Below are 18556 nucleotides of genomic sequence, written 5' to 3' on the forward strand. Positions count from 1 at the left end.
TGCGTTTTCCCCTCTCCGTCTTTCAAGGCAGAATGAATTCCTGCTGGGCTCGCCCTTGTGCTTTTGAAGTCATGTCAAAGAAATTATGGGAAGGTTTACAACATGCTTGTCTTTCTTTCCAAGGAGAGAGGTGTGCAATAGGCTAGAAAATAAAATAAATAACAAATGAAATCATTAACTTATGAAGCTCTGACTTTGGCAATTAGACTAGGTAGCTCTGTTATGTCCGCTGTGATTGGAGTCAGAGGCGCAGAAAGTTCTTTTCTTCACCTGGACCCCATGGTGCTTCTGCATATATGTTACCACTGAGTTGCAGCCCCTCCATGAAATCTGAACTTAGAGGGATTAGGAACACTAAATTCACACTTCTTCAAGTGGAGGTGCTGAGCATTCACACATCTTAAGAGTCCTTTTCTGCTCTCGAGTATTCATTCCTGAGTAAATTTATGGGTAAAATGGAAGAGAGGAAAATGTTGTAAGCCACTTTAGGTCCCTGCTGGGTAGAAAAGTGGGCTATAAATGAAGTTGAGAAAAAAAGAAATGTTCATGGATACTGATGTTCCCTGCAGGACCTGGCCATGGGTACTGATGCAGAGGGTGAGAAAATCAAGGACCCCATGCGGGCCATTGTCCCGATCTTGCTCGATGCAAATGTCACCACCTATGACAAGATCCGTATCATCTTGCTGTACATCTTCCTCAAGAATGGTAGGTGGAACAGCAGCAGCTTTGTGGTAGGTAGAGTTGGATGTGGAAATAAAGGCAGGAGAGCCAAAGATACAGAAGAAGAAGAGATTGAAATAGCAGCTCAAAAGAAATATCCTGAAAAAGTTCCGAAGGCATGGAGTTGCCCTATTGTAAGGCAGACCTCTAGTCCATCAAGTTTAGTTTTGTGTTCTCTGACTATGAACTGCTCTGTAGGATCTCAATCAGAAGGGTCTTTATCTGCTAGGAGAACCCCTTTTTAACTATCAATGAATCAACCCCCTTTTAACTAAAAACGCCAAGAATTGAACCTGGAACCTTTTGCATATGAAGTATGTGCTATACTACTGAGCTGCAGTCCCTGCATGCATCCATGTAGCTATTTTGTTTTAAGCATAGGAAGCTGCCTTATATGGAGTCAAGCTATTGATCCATCTAGCTCAATTTCATCTACTCTTATTCATTGTTGCTCTTCAGGGTTTGGGGTGAGAAAGGTCTTCCCTGCTGTGATCTTTCCAGTGGAGATGTGGAGAACTGAACCTTAGTCCTTGTGCATACAAAGCAGCTGTGATTCTCTAAGGTTCTCCACCCACATAACTGGAGTTCTGGGGCAAAAATGTTGCTGGATTTTTGGAAGTCACATTTGACTTAGGAAAGCCTGTGGTCTCTCTAAACAGTCTGACTTTTTGGACAGGATTTTAAGTTTGGAGAATGGCTCTCCTTTGTTGTTTTTTCTAGGAATCACTGAGGAAAACCTGAACAAGCTGATTCAACATGCCCAGATCCCACCTGAAGACAGTGAGATCATTACCAATATGGCCCACCTTGGAGTACCCATAATCACGGACGTGAGTCTCCCAACCTGGTCCCTGAACATCTAACATTGGCCACGGGGTTCAACACCCAGTGCCTGAGAGAAGCTACAGTTGATAATATTAAAGAAACCTGGTCTTCAACCACTTAAGATAAAAAACAGCAATTTGAATTGTGCCTGAAACACAGAGAGAAGATACTCCTAAGTGGCCTGCTGTTGAAGCAAAAGGGTTGCCCGTACGGTAAAAACGAGTAATTTGTCTTGTTCAAAATTCTCCTGGTTTGTCCTTTGTGTACAGTCCACCCTGCGCCGCAGAAGTAAACCCGAGCGGAAGGAGCGTATCAGTGAACAGACCTACCAGCTGTCCCGATGGACCCCAGTGGTCAAGGACATTATGGAGGTGAGGCTGGGGAGGAAGGAGACAGGAGTATGGAGCTGGGGTGGGTGGGTTTCTTCTTGTGTGTGTGCATGTTCTGTCAAGTTGCCGCTAACTTACATCAGCCTCTGCTGAAATTTTCAAGGCAAGAGATGTTCAGAGGTGGTATCTTGGCCTTCCTTGGAGGTCTTCCATCCATATATTGACCAGGGCTGACCTTGCTTAGCTTTTGAGATCTGATAAAATCAGGCTACCTTTTCTTAAGTTCATAAAAATAATGTGCCTTGCTGGATCAGACTGAAGGTCCATTTCCTTATGCAAGGCATGAAAGTGACCTTCTTGTTCTTTGAGAATCTGTTCATTCACGTATCTGTAAGAAATGAGAAACACTTGAGGAATTCTGCCCCTGTGAAGTTCTTTAAACCCTCTCAGGGGCTGGAGCAAGCCAATTTCTTCTTCCTTCTATTCTCTTTCCTCTCCTCTTAACTGACCTAGCTATTTTCAAAGTTCTACTTTCAAGATTCCATCAGGCTTCCTGCATCATGTTCAGTCCTTGGCAGGCTGTTTTCTCTCCTTGTTTTGGTTAATTTATAAAGGCTGTATCATTCTGTGTACCTGGGAAGCCCCTCAAGTATGTAGAAATCCCCACCGTGTCCATTGGTGGTCTGTCTGTCTTGTTTTCATGAATGGCCTGAATGAACTATCTTTTTTTTTGCTATTAGATACAGTAATGAGATATTTTGTTATTATTCAGATATTTATACCCTGCTTTTCTCCGCTATGGGGGGGGGGGGGACACAGAATGGCTTATAACTAGACTTCTGCGGATGTGATAGGCAGTTCCTTTGACCTGCAGATCACTGCCATACTCAAAGCTGCTTTGACCCTTCAAGACTCTTTAAAATATTCTTGTATTTCTTTTCCTTGTTAGGACATCAGACCATCTTTTGTTGCAAAGGTTCAACCACAAATGTTTTCCTGTTTTGAAAATGCAACAGGCCCTGCTTTTCTGTGCAGGGAGGGAACCTTGCATGTTAGCTCAAGAAGAGCGAAAGTGGAAGTTTTCTGGGTAGAGCATCTTTTCATTTAGTGTGGAAGAGAAGGCTACAACTTAAAGGAACAAAGTTGGTTGTCATCTGTAAAGCTGAAAGGAGGTGGAGAATCTCCCCTGCAAGGAATGGCTAAAGACTTTAGAATTTAATTTAATTTAGAAAAAAAGCTGACTAATGGGGGGACCATAACAGAGGTTCATAATTGTAGGTATGGTGTGGAGAAAACGAACAGAGAGTTTTCATCTTGTACTGTTTAATGTTGCGCTCTTATAGAGAGCCAGTATGGTGTAGAGGTTGAGTATCAGATTAAGATCTGGGAGATCCAGATTTGAATCTCCCCTCTGCTATGGAAGCTTGCTGGGTGACCTTGGACCAGTTACACACGCTCAGCCTAACCTACCTCTCAGGGTTTATTATAAGTTAAAAATGGAAGCGAGGAGAATGATGCAAGCTGCTTTGAGTCCCCCTGGGGAGAATGGTGGTGTATCAATGAAGTAAAATAATAAAACTAAAATGAAAAAAAATACTGCAATATGAGAATTTGGGACTTGCTAATGAAGTTCATAGGCAATAAGTCCAGGACAGGCAGGGAGTACTTCTCCATTCATCGAAGAATTAACTGAAGGAATTTGCTGTTACTGGTCATGGTGATGATCTCTGGCTTAGATTACTTTGAAAGGGGATTAGACACATCTGTGGAAGAGAAGTCCATTATCCATGCTAGCTAAATGGAACCTCCATGTTCAAAGGCAGTATACCTCTGGGCTACGTATTGAAGATCTTAGAAGTTTCCAGTTAGCCATTGGAAGGAAACAAGATGCTGGACTAGATGACAGGCCTTTGGGTCTGATCCAGGTGGGCTTTTAGCCTACATTCTTAAAGATATGTTGGAAACAACACATGGCACGTGCAGAACTTTTCCATATGCTGCTCACTTCCCTTTCTTTTTCCAGGATGCCATTGAGGATAAACTGGATACAAAACACTACCCTTATATTTCCACCCGGTCCTCAGCCTCTTTCAGCACTACAGCAGTCAGGTAGGAAGAAGCAGCTCACTTTGTACCAGAGACAACATTAACTGTAAGGCATGCCTGGGGATACCATCCCCTGGTTTCTTGTCTATTTTAATAGCTGTGGCCAGGATTGTAGTTCCTTCTGTCCGGGGTCAGCAGCCCAGCCCCCGGACTTGCTGACAGACAGTGGCAGGGGGCAGCCGGGAGACAGCAGTTCAGCCGCTCTGTCTGGCAAACAGAGCCAGACCCTGCCTACTCCAGGGGGAAGGGGCAAAAGGCCAAAGCCTCAGAAGGCTGGAGGGAGCAGGGAGAAGCCAGCTAGTCCCACCCACCATGGGGGAGAAAGGGGGCTAAGCAGGCTAGAGGAAAAGGGCCAAGGCAAGGGGAATAGGGACACAGCAACAGCCCAGACAGAGCCCTTACCTTCCAAGGAGGAGAAGCAGCCACCACAGCCCAGAGCCACACCCTGGCTAGAGGACAGCAGCCTGGCTCAGGAGGTGCTAGGAGCCAAGCCCCTCCAGGTGGAGCTGCCACAGGCATTTTGGGGGAGGAGATGGGTAGCCCCTCCCAGCATCAATGAACAGGCAGCACAGAAGCTGGCCAGGGCAGCTCCTCGCGAGCAAGGCCAGACAGGCTCAGCAGCACAGAAGCTGGCCAGGGCAGCTCCTCGTGAGCAAGGCCAGGCAGGCTCAGCAGCACAGAAGCCGGCTGGGGCAGCTCCTCGTGAGCAAGGCCAAGGAGACCTCAGCTGGGGATGGCTCGCATTCAACCCCACCCTGCCAGCAAGGCAAGGAAGCCAAGAAGGGATTAGTGGTAGGAGGGAAACACCTGAGGGAAGGCACAGCTGGGCCAAGTCAGGAGAGGGAACAAGCCTAGAAGGAGGGCGGGGCGAGGAAAGGAAGCCCTATATAAGGTGGCTAGGAAAAGCTCTGAGGTGGTGGGTGTGAGTGAGGAGTGATGATGTGGAGTGAGAGCAGTAGGATGCAAGGGTGGAGGCTTGGAGGAGAGTTCTGGAAGGAGGAGATGAAGGAGGATGCAGAGGGTAAGCAGGCCAGGTTGAGCAGGCCAGCGAGTGGACTGAGAGGGAGTCTGGGTGAGGTATACCGCCCCTCCTTCCACAGAGCAGGGTCCTGCAGAGTCCCTGGCCCCCCTGTGACGTCAGGAGCAGACTGCCCAGTGCCACACCCAGTGGCAGCTGCAGCAAGCCCTGACACCTTCTCCCTAAAGCACAGCACCAAGTAACTGATAAGGCAGAAGAACAACTTCAGGCTGTACTGCAGTACACTTGAGTGTGGTTCAAGTCTACTGCACATGGGAACTGGTTCCTGAAGAAGGACAGGCAACTGCCAAAGGGGGAATTCTTGTGTCTATTGCAAAGGCACAGTAGTACAGAAGGAAGGCCATTGGGCATTTCTTCTTTGGAACAACCATTTAGCTGTAAGTTTCTGTGTTTACAAAAGCAGGCAGTTAATTATTTGCTTTTATTTACTGGAAATGTTTCTGTGCCGCTAAGATAAAACAGATGTCCAGTAGCACCTAAAAGGTTAACAGTGTTTGTTCCAGCAGGAGCTTTTGTGAGTCAGAGGGCTGATTCCGCACACATTGGATAATGCACTTCCAATCCTCTTTATAGATCATTTGGAATGGATTTTTTTGTGTGCAGAACAAAAAATCCACCTCAAACGATTGATAAAGTGCATTATCCAACATGTGCGGAATCAGCTCTCTTATTCAGATGCTATGAAGAAGAAATCACATTTGTATAAGGAAAATTACAGAAGAGGAGAAGAGGAAAGGGAGGAGTTGGGGCCAAAGAAAAGTTTGGTACGTGCTTGTAAGTAAGAAGGCCAAACTGATTGATGTGGGAATCCCATATGACAGTTGAAATGAGAAAAAAGAGATTGAAAAAAGAACGAAATATCAAGATCTATGACTTGAAGTTCAACATCTCTGGGAGAAATATGCAGTGGTTATTCTAGTACTGATAGGAGTGCTTGGAGGGGATTCCAGAAGAACTAACAAAACATCTGGGTGATACTGGCACAGACAGGATAACAGCTGGACAGTTGCAAACTGCTGCTCTACTTGAAACATGCCACATATCAAGACAATACTGTGCTGACTCTTGGATAAAATCTGAGTCAGTGAGGGACCAAAAATTCCAGCCCAAACATCTACTGGACTGAGATAACAGTAGTAGTAGTTGTAGTAATAGTAGTAATACCATCTTTCTTCCTTCCTTCTATTCAGTGCCCGCTACGGACACTGGCACAAGAACAAGGCTCCTGGGGAGTACAGGAGTGGCCCACGCCTCATCATTTTTATCCTGGGGGGTGTGGGCCTGAATGAGATGCGCTGTGCCTATGAGGTGACACAAGCCAGTGGGAAGTGGGAGGTGCTAATAGGTGAGTCATTTTGCGATTGCTGTAAGCGGAGTCGTGCTTTGCTGCATCTTGTTTCCGCAAACTGCATCTTGCGCTTCCGTGTCTTTGTGTGTTCTCTTTCTCCCCTCCCTCCTCCCCAATACTAACCATGGCAAAAATCCAGTCCCTAGATGAGTGTTCTAGAAAGTTCCACATAACACATATTTGTTCCTCTCCCACCCACTACGCTCCTTCCCAACTCCTTGTGTGTGTTTTTACATGTTCTGCCCTCATGTGAATGACTATACTATACCATTATCACTCAATGAGGCATTTTGTGTGAAACCACATATTCTATAATAGGGCAATTTGTGGAGTTCTCTAGACGATGATGTTTTTCACACAAATGTGTACTGCTATAGAAAAATGACTTGATGAAATCGCTACATGGACCTGGAGATGTTCAGAAATGTTGTCAGCCAAGTCACTGTCTCTTTAAGTGAATGTGTCCTTTGAGTACATCTTGAGAGGTAGCCTATGCTACAGAAAGGTGTGAGGGAGATTTCTCCCTGTCCTTCAGGCAGTTGGTGGTAGTTGACCCTGGAGAATGAGACCCTGCTGTCACCATGTCCCATCATGGGAAAGCTCTGTTGAGAATTGCGAAGAGCTTCCCACCAAACAATGGGAGGAAGCTGGAAGAGGAGAAATCTCTGTCACATATACAATGAAGGAGGAATCTGTGGTTACCTTTCTCCAGGGATTTTTTTCAGCTGGGAAGTGGTGGAACGGCGTTCCGGAACCTCTGGTCACATGGCTTGTGGCCCCACCCCTTGATCTCCAGACAGAGGGGAGTTTAGATTGCAATGTAAACTCCCCTCCATCTGGAGATCAGGAGGTGGGGCCATCAGCCACGTGACCTTTTTCTCCGAGGGCAACCCACTGAGTTCCACCACCTCTTTTCCCAGAAAAAAACCCTGCCTTTCTCCAACTTTCTTTGCCTAGCAGCAGATAGACTCAGAGACTTTCAACAGCCAGATAAGCAGTAGGAACTGAAATGTCCAATATCCGACGGAAGAGAAAGGCAGAAGAGAGGGCAAAGGAGTATAATTAACACTTTTAAGCAATATTCACCCGAGAGTGCTCCAGAGGATGAAGACCAGCGGCCTCTTTGCCTAGCTATCATTCCCTGCCCTTCTCTTATCTAATGGCTATGGAAAATTTCCTTTAGTGGCTAACAGATAAAGGGAAATATGTCATCATAGGCCCAAGGGCTGGCATAGATGCGAAAAATATACCATAGTTGTTGTCTTCTGATTAGTGTGCTATGGGAAAAGCAGTGGAAAGTTACCATGTCGTCTGCTTTCTTAGTGAGGGCCCTAATTCAAAATGGCTGCTAAAGCATTCCCTTTCTTGCTTTTGAGGCAATTGGTGCACTTGGCCATTTCTCCTTTGCTGTACATGTAATTTTTTTACCTGATTTGCACATGGACACATGAAGCTGACTTACACTGAATAAGATGACTAATCCATCAAGGTCAGTATCGACTACTCAGACTGGCAGTGGTTCTCCATGGTCTCTGGTAGATGTCTTCTACAAAGCTGAACCTTTCAATGATAGATTCTGGGGATTGAACCTGGGACCTTCTGCATGCCAAGCAGATGGTCTGCCACTGAGCCACAGCTCCTCTACTTCAAGGTTGCTGATCTATGGTGATTTTTACCATTGGGCTGGCCTTGAATTTTTTCCCCAAAGGATTTCAAAACTTGTTTGCTGTGTTCATATATAGAGAGGGTGGTGGTGGTTTTATTGTCTTTTTTACTTGGTTTTTGAATTCAGTTTATGTTCTAAACTGCTTCAAGAGCCATTGGCTGGGAGTACAATTCATATATATATGAATTGTACTCATTATAACTCATATATATGAGTTATATATATATGAATTGTACTCATATAACTCATATATATGAATATATGAGTTAAATATATATATTTAACTCCCCATCAGGGCAGCCATCACAGTTCTCAGGCAAAGCTCTCATGGTATAGCCAAGGCTCTGAGATCCCTTTGCATCTTCTTCCCCCACCCCAAATTTAAGTTCTATTGTTCAATCAAAATTTTACTGATCACCAACCCTCCTCCCAACAATATCTCAGAAACCATAATGAAAATATGCAGAATTATCCAAATTTAATTACTAATAGATGGAGAAATAACTGAGCTAATTTCTGTTTAGGCTTTGGTAGGTTTTCATTGATATGTGAACCCAAAGTTTCCCATTGAGATAAATGCACTTGCCAAAATGGGTGAGTGTGTGCACCATGTTCTCTTCTATGTCTGAAGGAGGTAACAAGCCAGAAGTGGACCGAAAAACCAGAACTGAGTTTATACTATGACTGTAGCAGGGTCCTTTCATTTTGTCATCTTGCCCAGACTGCAATGGTTTATGGAAATGGAGGCTTCACAAAAACAGAGCAGTTGGGAGGGCTGTTTGTCTTTTCACAGTTTTGATGCACAAGGTGGCATGAAAGTTGTTATGGACATGGTAGGTGTGGGACTGTCCCTTGGCACTCCATCCCCCTCCCCAAATTGTGGCTTCCTTCTCTGTTCACCCTCCCTCCCAGTTGTGGATCCCTTCCCTCTCAGTTCTGTCAGGAAGCAAAGTGTGACCTTCTTAAGCTGCTTTTAGCTCTTCACCCACCAACAGTGCCAATCGATTTAATTGGATCATGAAAGAGTTGGCATTGCATCCCTGCCCCACCTCCCTCCCTCTTCCTCCTGGAAATGGGAGACTGGTTTGAGAGAGCATCCATATTCTCGTAAGAGGCCTGTGGGCCATTGTAAGGCAGCCTGAAGACAGCAGCAAAATGCGGTTTTCTTGTGCCTGATGTCACCACAATTTCCAGGAGCGTCTCCCATTTGGGAAATGAGAGATAGAGCAAACATCTCCAATCGAGAGTCAGCCCGCTGAATTTCTCATGGGTGCTGACAAGAAGTTCCAACCATGCTGAGGCCCTTGATGTCAGTCTCACTTGTACTTAGAGCTGATTAAACAAACATCCATCTTTTCCCTAACCGAGCATCTGCCTGTGGCCATCCTAATGTCTAATTAGCCCCTCATCTGCTCATTGGATTTTTCCCTATGCCAAGATGGTGCCGTCTTCCCTGACCTTCTCTTTCCTTCTCTGTCTCACGACTCATACATCTGGTCCGTCACTTCACTTTATAATTATGTGTGTTTCTATGTCAGGTAAACTAAACGTAGCTTCTTCTAATGTTAACAATGCTTTTCTTTGCTCTGTGGTTGCAATTGGTGCATGTGTGTTTAATGTTCATCAAAGACCAGGTGCTGTGTCTCACATTCTTTCTGGGTGGCGGCAGTTCACCTCAGGACCTCCTTTTGCCAGACTTAGGAGTTCACTGTTGCCACTTCGTTTTTCTTTTTAAGACAACAGAGATGTCTTTGCTGCATTCACTAGAGTACTTTCTCTCTAGGTTTTGCCTCACAAGACTAGACCGTAACAAAGGAGGATATTCTAACATGTTCCAATATCCCAGACCCACTCAGACCCACAGGCCAAATCTAGAAGAAGGGCAGACATCAGTATGGCTTGAGCCAGCTTGTTTATAGAAATTGGCTAGAATATACATCAAACTGCCTAACTAGGGCCACCCACTACCAGTTTTATTTTAATTGGGAGCAAGCCTCGTTGCTGGCATTCAGTGATTGTATAGTTTATTAATTATTTACTTCCTTTATACCCTGCCCTTATCCCCAGTGGGAACCCAAAGTGGCTCACATCAACGAGCTGCTGTAGCATAGTGGTTAAGAGGTTGGGTTGCAAATCGGCACTCTGCTGGTTTAAATCCCACTACTCTTAACCACTACACCAAACTGGAGAGCCAGTGGTTAAGAGCGCAGGTCTCTAATCTGGAGAGCCAGGTTTGATTCCCCACTCCTCCACTTGAAGCCAGCTGGTGACCTTGGGTCAGTCACAGCTCTCTCAGAGCTCTTTCAGCCCCACCCACCTCACAGGGTGTTGGGAGATAATAACAACATACTTTGTAAACCTTTCTGAGTGGACATTAAGTTGTCCTGAAGAGTGGTATATAAATCGAATGTTGTTGTTGTTATTATTATTATTACTGCCATGTGCTCAGCAGGTAGCCTTGGATTAGCCACTTCTTTCAGCCCCAGCTGCATTGTGGGGATAATAATAACACTGACTTTGTTCACTGCACTAAATGGGGCACTAATCTATCTAGAAGAGTAGCATATAAACTCAATTATCAGCAGTTTATACCTTCATTTAATCCTCACAACAAGCCTGCGAGTTAACTTAGGCTAAGAGTGTGTGATTCGCTCAAGGTCATCCAGCATGCTTCTGTGGCAGAATAGAGATTCAAAGCTGGGTCTCCTAGATCCTAGTATTACACCCTGACCGCTGTGCCACATTGGTTCTTGATAATATGTCCTCCATAGAAGTATGTCAGAGGGGGGTATCTGGATAAAGGCTACTGTAGCTCCTTTCCCGGGGTTGTGCTCCCCCTCCCCACTTGAGTCGTACTATTATGGAGGATATATTATTTCTTCCTGAACTGTTTCCGTAACTGAAAATGCCTCATGGCTGATTTAAGCTGCTATAGGAACAAAAAGACATATGTGTTCAAATTAGTTTCAGGTGAGTGGCCATGCTGGTTTGCAGTAGAACAGCAAGATTCGAGTCCAGTAGCACCTTAAAGACCAACAAGATTTTTAAAGTATAAGCTTTTTAGAGCTTTGACTCTCAAACGATTATACTCTGAAAATCTTGTTGGTCTGTGATAGTGATAGTAATAGTAACATTTGATTTACATACTCCCCTTCAGGACAACTTAATGCCCACTCAAAGCAGTTTACAAAGTATGTTATTATTATCCCCACAACAAAACACCCTGTGAGGTGGGTGGGGCTGAGAGAGCTCTTAGAAGCAGTGAAAGCTGGCTTCAAGTGGAGGAGTGGGGAATCAAACTCGGTTCTCCAGATTAGAGTCCAGCACTCTTAACCACTACACCAAACTGGCTTTTACTGAACTTGAATCTTGATGCTCAAATTAATTAGCTTGACATAAATATTTCCAGACTCTGAACAGCTCGTTTCCATCATAATCACCACCACCACCACCACCACCACTACTACTACTACTACTACTACTACTACTGATGATGATGATGATGATGATGATAATACATCAAACTGCCAGTTTGGTGTAGTGATTAAGAGTGCGGGACTCTAATCTGGAGAGCTGGGTTTGATTCCCCACTCCTCCACTTGAAGCCAGCTGGGTGACCTTGGGTAGTCACGGCTCTCTGGAGTTCTCTCAGCCCCACCTACCTCACAGGGTATTTTGTTGTGGGGATAATAATGGCATACTTTGTAAACCGCTCTGAGTGGGCATTAAGTTGTCCTGAAGGGTGGTATATAAATCGTATTATTATTATTATTATAATTATTATTATAACTGCATTTATATACCGCTCTTCTAGACAGATTAGTACCTCACCCAGAGCAGTGAACAAGTTAGTGTTATTATTATCCCCACAATCCAGCTGGGGCTGAGAGGGGTGGCTTACCCAAGGCCACCTACTGAGTTCATGGCAGTAGTGGGATTCGAACCAGTAGAGTGCTGATTCGCAGCCACTGCGAATTCGAACCAGTAGAGTGCTGATTCGAACCAGTAGATTCGAACCAGTAGAGTGCTGATTCGCAGCCACGTAACCACTGATAGCTGGGTGATGGCCTGCAGTGCTTGGATACCGTGAAACAGAGCCCCCAAAGCAAGAGAAGCCTGCCCACCAACCCTGAAAATGCTGATGATGGAGGCCCAATAGTGACTGCCAAAACTCAGCCTGTTGCGTTTCAGTGCATGGCGATGCTTTGCCGACCGTTCATTCACCTCCACCGTGCCCCATTTCCTTCCATGCGTTTCTCTGTCTCTTCTCATTTTTGCTTCCTCCCACATCCTCACCTGCGGCGTACCAATATTTTGACAGTGAAATAATATTTTAAGGCCTTAAATCTTTTTTGGCATGTTCCTTTGATTTCTTTCTGTGCAAGACGTCAGCCCGCGCTCTGTTCTCTCACAGGTTCTACTCACATTCTCACTCCCACCAAATTTCTCATGGATCTGAGGCACCCCGACTTCAGGGATTCCACTAGGGTATCTTTTGAGGAACAGGCTCCAACAATGGAATGAGAGCCAAAGAAACCAAAAGTAAAAGCAGCTTACTATAGAGAAGAAACCCTTTCCCGTGTGGAAGGGCTTCTTTGATTTTTACGTCACCTTTTTCTTTCTCTCTCTTTTCTTTTTCTCCTTTCTTCCTTCTCTCTGTTTTCCTTCTTTTTCGATTCTTGGGTGAGAAAATGCTTGCGGATTTTTAATAACAGTTTTTGAAAATGTGTCTAATGCTGCTTCCATCAAGTTCTATACCATGAATCTCTCGTAGCCAGAACTTACTGAATATTCATGCCATCAGCTACCGGTTTCCAAAGGAAATGGCAGCCCACTTTTTAAAAAATGCAAATTTGGAGAAACACTTATTTGGCCTGCTAAAAAGCATTTTGAGATGATTATTATTACTTTCGTTTGTTGAGCTTCCTCCAGTTTGCAGTCTTGTTTGCAGAATTAAACTAGTTTGAGTTTTGGCGTTTCCCCTGGGAACTGTAGTTTTGCCTGGTGCTGAGAATTATGCTGGAGAGCTTAGGGTCCTTCACAGAGTTATAGTCCCTTGGATGGGAGTTGTTACTTTTCCAAAATGTGTGGTTTCTGGGCTTGGAATGCTCACCTTCAGCCCATACAACAACCTTAAGAGTACTTCTCCAAGCTTGGCTCATAATTGAAAGACTACCCCCTGCTGCTGCTGCTTCCCTTCTCCTAAACGGACTTAGCAAGCAGGGAAAGGACGTGAATCTCTGGAGACCTTTGTCTCCCTCCCTTCCTTTGGCACCTTGAATATTGCAACACCTAGGTCCTAGGCACAAGGGAACCTGGGGAAACTGTCTCCAAGACACAGTGAGTCCTTAATACTCCAAAGGATGTTTTCCTACTTAGGGCTCCTTGTGTCAGGGCCACTGGTGAAAAGGGAGGAAAAGTGAGAAAAGCCTCCAGAATGAATTTGCAACTGTCCTGTCTTCATTGGCTAGGTTTTGGAGAAAGAGGTGATGGGACAGGGTTAAGCTAGTGGAGAGGGGGACTATGGGACCAATGAAGAGGTGTTTTGGTCCTTGCATGTTCTGAATGATATCAGGTGTAGAGATGCAGAATTTCCAGAAATGTTGAAGTAATGGGGGGGGGCACAATTTTTTTCTGACAGCTTAACTACACGAGACGAATTACACGAGGACGTTCAAGTGAAGGGAGACACAATGTTAACTGGGAAATGTAGTTTGAATTTCACCTCTCTCTACAGAGCTGGCAAATATCGCTCTTCAGAGGGTTTGTTGTTAATTTCACCTCTCTACAGAGCAGGCAAAGATAGTTCCTGGAAGGGTTTGGTAATAATTGACAGAGCCTTCCAGGAGGCAAAGAGGAAATTAATAAAACCTCTGAGGAGCCATCTTTCCCACTCTGTAGAGGGATGAAATTAACAAACCCTCTGAGGAGCCATCTTTGCTGGCTCTGTAGTGAGAGGGGAAATTCAAACTACGCTTCCTGGCTAACATTGCATCTCCTTTCACTTGAGCATGCTCATGTAATTTGTCTCGTGTAGTTTAGCTCTGACGGGAAGGGGGTTGGGAAGAAAACATATATTTGAGGGGAAATTGAAATCTATGCAATGGTTTAGATCCAGACTACATTTTCCAGAGACAGAATGGAACTTTCCTGACTTGCCCCTCCCAGTGCAGTCCGCTGATCTCCACAGAATTCTGATCAGAGTGCTCAGGTAATAGAATGGATTGTCCCACAGGTGGGGGCTGCCTGTTTGAACGCTCCCCTGTGTTAAAACGCTTGTTCAGTTTTTTTTTTTAATCATGTAAAGGGGCCGAGTAGGACTTTTCTCCCAGTTGTGCTAGTTTCCTACTTCTAAATAAGATTCTTTTAAAAATATATTGAGAGAAGCAACAAAAACTGGATTCCCTTTTGTGCAGTCTGAGGTTGTGCTGTTCATTCTACCACCTCATTCAGTTGCTTGTGTTGACCGGACCATACGTAGAATGTAGGCGAGGAAAGCTGATGCGAAAATACTTGTTCTGTTCTGTTTGCATCTTTTCACTTCACTGGCCAATGAAGGGCTGCTGTTCTTCTTTGCTTTGACTCCTCGCTTAGAAGACATGTAGCTATCTTGAAGTCCCTTCAAGAAGGGTGGAGGAAACTGCGGCCTTTTGAAAAAAAGCACTCTAACCATCTATTTCTGCCAGGACAACCTGAAATAGATTATTTCTATTCCAGATCTAGTGACACTGGCTCTTTATCTCTGAGCTGTCAATGGCTATTGGATCTTCCAGTTGTTATTTAACCACAGCTGGTTAAAGACAAACCCTGCATCAGTAGGATGTGACCAGAGAAACCAATAGTACAAACCACTGATGGGAACACATGTTTGAACTTCTGAGATGATCCTTGGTCCAGAGTCATTGCAATGAAAACAACCCCACCAGCTCAGTTGTGGATGTGCTATATTTTGCACCTGAAATGTGGTCTTGCTTTCTCTCAAAATGTGGAGCAGCCTCAGAGTATTCAAGGTCATGTAAAGTGTGAGATGCATTACTGCAAACACAGCTAGACGTTTGCTGTTCTTCTCTTTTGTCAATGTGTTACTTGCTGTCTGATTTAATCAGTCTGAAGACCTGCCTCTATCTGGTCTTTCCTTTCACTTTGGCAAGAGGGAAGTTAGGGGTAACCATAGTAGAAGGCAGCTCTTGCCTCTGTTCCCCTATACTGTGCACCACTCATCTGCTTGAAAACCAGGGAGCTCTTTGTATTATTGTTTATATGATTAAATAATTTATTTTTTTAAAAAAAGAAAACGAAAACCCGGGAGCTCACTCTTGGATTTATTTGTTTCTAAAAAATTGCACTCTTTGTCAGCAACTACAGTTCCCTGGAAGCCATATTTGTGACCTTGGAGATCAGGCCATGCCACCCCTATACACCTTTTCAAACTGGATTGCTTTGCAATCCAGCCTCCTTTCCACTATTTCCTTTGCCTCTACCATCCTTTTTGTCTCTCTCCTCCTAGCTGCCTAAAATATAATTCCTGGCAAGGGGACGAAGGCAGAGAAATAAAAGGAGATGGTAAGCTGGTGAGTGGAAAAATATGGACAGCCCTCTTAAAAAGCCATCATTTAAAAAAATTGCATCTTTGGATGAAAAGATGGTGCTGTAGTGAAGGAAACAGTGTTGACTCATTTTGCTTTACTGGGCTTCTGTGCCTTTAACTTGGTATATATGCAGCTGGTGGGAGGGGATGCATCTTCTGAATTTCTGCCAGACACTAAGAGGCATGTTGCTGCTATGCGCAAAAAGTGGGCAACTAAGTTTGCTGAGCTCTTTCCATTAGGCAGAACTTGTGAGTCTGTGCATATATGCTGTCAACTGTACACTGCTTTTTGGGCAAAAGACTGGCGATGTCATTGTAGCAGAAAGAAGGTTTGTTTTGTTTAGATGTTCCATGTAAGTGGATAAAGAGGAGTGGATATATTGAAGGAAATATAAAGGATGGAGACGTTTTAAAAAGCAAGCATCATGCATGATCAGGTAAATGTTGAGTATTATGTTCAACTGCGACCTGTAGAGCTGGAGGAAATAATGTTTTTCTCCAGAGCAGGCTTGTTTTAATGATTTGACACAAGAAAGAGCATTTCAGAAAGTCGCAATTCCGTGGTGGTATGGTAGAGTTGTCATTCCTTGTGGCACACCCGTTCATATTCTCTTCTCTTCTGCCATGGTCTTTGATCAAACTATTTTGCTGTAGCCAGGAGTATTTCCTATCAATACCTGGGCATAATCAAGTTAGCTGATACAAAGGCTCGTCTTTCTTTACTGCTGCCTATGGATCACCATTAAGACTTCCCTTCAACCTCACCCTCCCAATCCTTTTTACTGGCTTGATTTATTATATAGCATACATGGCTAACCTGTGCCAAGTCTCCATCCAATAACGTGACTGGCAGCATCTCTTTAAGATGTTGGCTAAAGGCAGGGCTTTTTTTCAGCTGGAACGCGGTGGAATGGAGTTCCGGCACCTCTTGAAAATGGTCACATGGCCAGTGGCCCCACCCCTTGATCTCCAGAGGGGAGTTTAAATCGCGGAGGGCGATCTGAACACCCCTCTGTCTGGAGATCAGGGGGTGGGGCCACCAGCCATGTGACCATTTTCACTGAGGGCGATTTAAATTTTAAAAAACTCCTCCCCTTGTTCCAGCTGACCCAAAGTGACGTCATTGCACGGTCCGAGAAGCATGTGTACACTTTGCGTGTGCACATGGTACCAGAGGCACCACCTCCCACCAGGAGTTGCCCCCTGTGCTGGCAACTCAATGAGTTCCACCACCTCTTTTCCCAGAAAAAAAGGCCTAGCTAAAGGTCTTTCTCAGGCAAGCTACCGGAGATGTTTCTGCAGTGGAAATATAGGCACCTTCTGCATACAAAGTATGTATTTACCATCGAGTTGTAGTTCCTGCTGTATATCAGACAGCTGCTTAGACCTCCTGTGTTCACAGCCTGAGACAATGAAGTTGCCTCTGACTCTCCAGTTGCAACTTGGGGTCCATGTGAAGTCCACCCATGTGGTTCCTCCAATGGCATGCTTGGTATAGAATGCAGAATGTGCTCACACAGGGAGTATGTTGTAAATGATGTGAGAATTGCCTTCAGTGATTTACAGATTGTATCAGGGAATCAGACAAAGAATAAATAAAATAAAAGCTGCATTTCTTCTCCAAGATGGTTGTGCTAGAATTTTTCTCCATTCTTCTGTCTTTCCTAGTTCTAGTTGTAACCATAGGGCATGTAGCAAAGATACCATAACCTTGTCTCTAGTTTTTCTGAGAGCCCTCTGGTTACAGATGAGGAGTTGACATGCAGGCAAGTGAATCGTTGGAGGTTAAGGACCACCAAATTTTATTAAGCAGATTTGGAAGAAGACCTAATCAACTCTGAGAGCCACGAGCAGCTGTGGGGTTGCTTTCATCCAGTCATGTTTAAGTTTATACGTGAGTGACCTGGGGTAGAATTAAACAAGACTATTTTCCTCAGTAAATAGCAGAAATGGCAGCTCCAGTTAAGATCATGACTATAGTATGGGGTTGGTGGAGGATTCATCCAAAGCTGCAGTTTTGTCTAGTGGTTAAGGGTGGCAGGACTCTAATCTGGAGAACCGGGTTTGATTCCCCACTCCTCCGCTTGAAGCCAGCTGGTGACGTTGGGTCAGTCACAGCTTCTTGGAGCTGTCTCAGCCTCACCCACCTCACAGGGTGATTGTTGTGAGGATAATAATAACACACTTTGTAAACTGCTCTGAGTGGGCGTTAAGTTGTCCTGAAAGGCGGTATATAAATCTACTGTTGTTGTTGTTGTTATATACCTTGTCAGGTAAAACAGACAAGGTTCCTGAATACTGTCTTAATATAGGGCAAATAGCAGGACTAGTTGAAGTTGGGAAAATGGTTGGGGAGAGGAAGAATTCGCCCCCTGACTCTTACCAGAAACCAATTTTAGTGTTCCTAGGCTACTGTTTACCAAGGGAAAATGCTCTGTAAAAATGCTGTCTGAATACATAATACACAGAACCTAGGTCATGGAGCTGTGTCTCCCCTTTACAAGTTGGAACAGTCCACTGTAGTCCAGATTGACGCTTCTAGCATTACATTGGTTGCTACTTTCATTACCAATGCCCGGTATATTGGATTTGTATCACAAAGATGCTGGGGTAGGACAATGATCTGTTGTTCTAAGAGCACCATGGCCAGGGGCAGTTTTGGTGGGTTTTTTTCAGAATATCAAGGTATGCATTGCTGTAGTGTTTTTCTTAATCTCCTTAGTGTTTTGCTGACTTCTGTAAGACAACTGAGGGGTCTTTAGGGCAGGGATACTCCATGGCTCAAGAACTCCAAGTGCCTTTTAGACAGGTCACTTGTGGCTTTTCAGAGCACTGTTCCCCCACATAGCGCCTGCCCTGTCTTTCAGAAAATTGGGCAAGGCTATTTCTCCGTGGGGGTTGTGGCTGGCAGGTGGTTCTCACTTAGCAGAGA

At 44.6% G+C, this 18556-nt stretch overlaps 1 protein-coding gene across 1 annotated transcript in view; it reads left to right on the forward strand.

The window, feature by feature from the left end:
* Positions 1-18556, forward strand: part of LOC129342305 (syntaxin-binding protein 1) — a 72034-nt gene that overhangs the window by 48897 nt on the left and 4581 nt on the right. The window contains exons 14-18 of the mRNA XM_054998002.1: positions 570-708; positions 1444-1553; positions 1818-1919; positions 3901-3986; positions 6213-6367. Of these exons, the coding sequence (XP_054853977.1) occupies positions 570-708; positions 1444-1553; positions 1818-1919; positions 3901-3986; positions 6213-6367 (592 nt within the window). The remainder of the gene's footprint in view (positions 1-569; positions 709-1443; positions 1554-1817; positions 1920-3900; positions 3987-6212; positions 6368-18556) is intronic.

Source organism: Eublepharis macularius, chromosome 14, assembly GCF_028583425.1.
Source record: "Eublepharis macularius isolate TG4126 chromosome 14, MPM_Emac_v1.0, whole genome shotgun sequence".
In the NCBI taxonomy this organism is placed as follows: domain Eukaryota; kingdom Metazoa; phylum Chordata; class Lepidosauria; order Squamata; family Eublepharidae; genus Eublepharis; species Eublepharis macularius.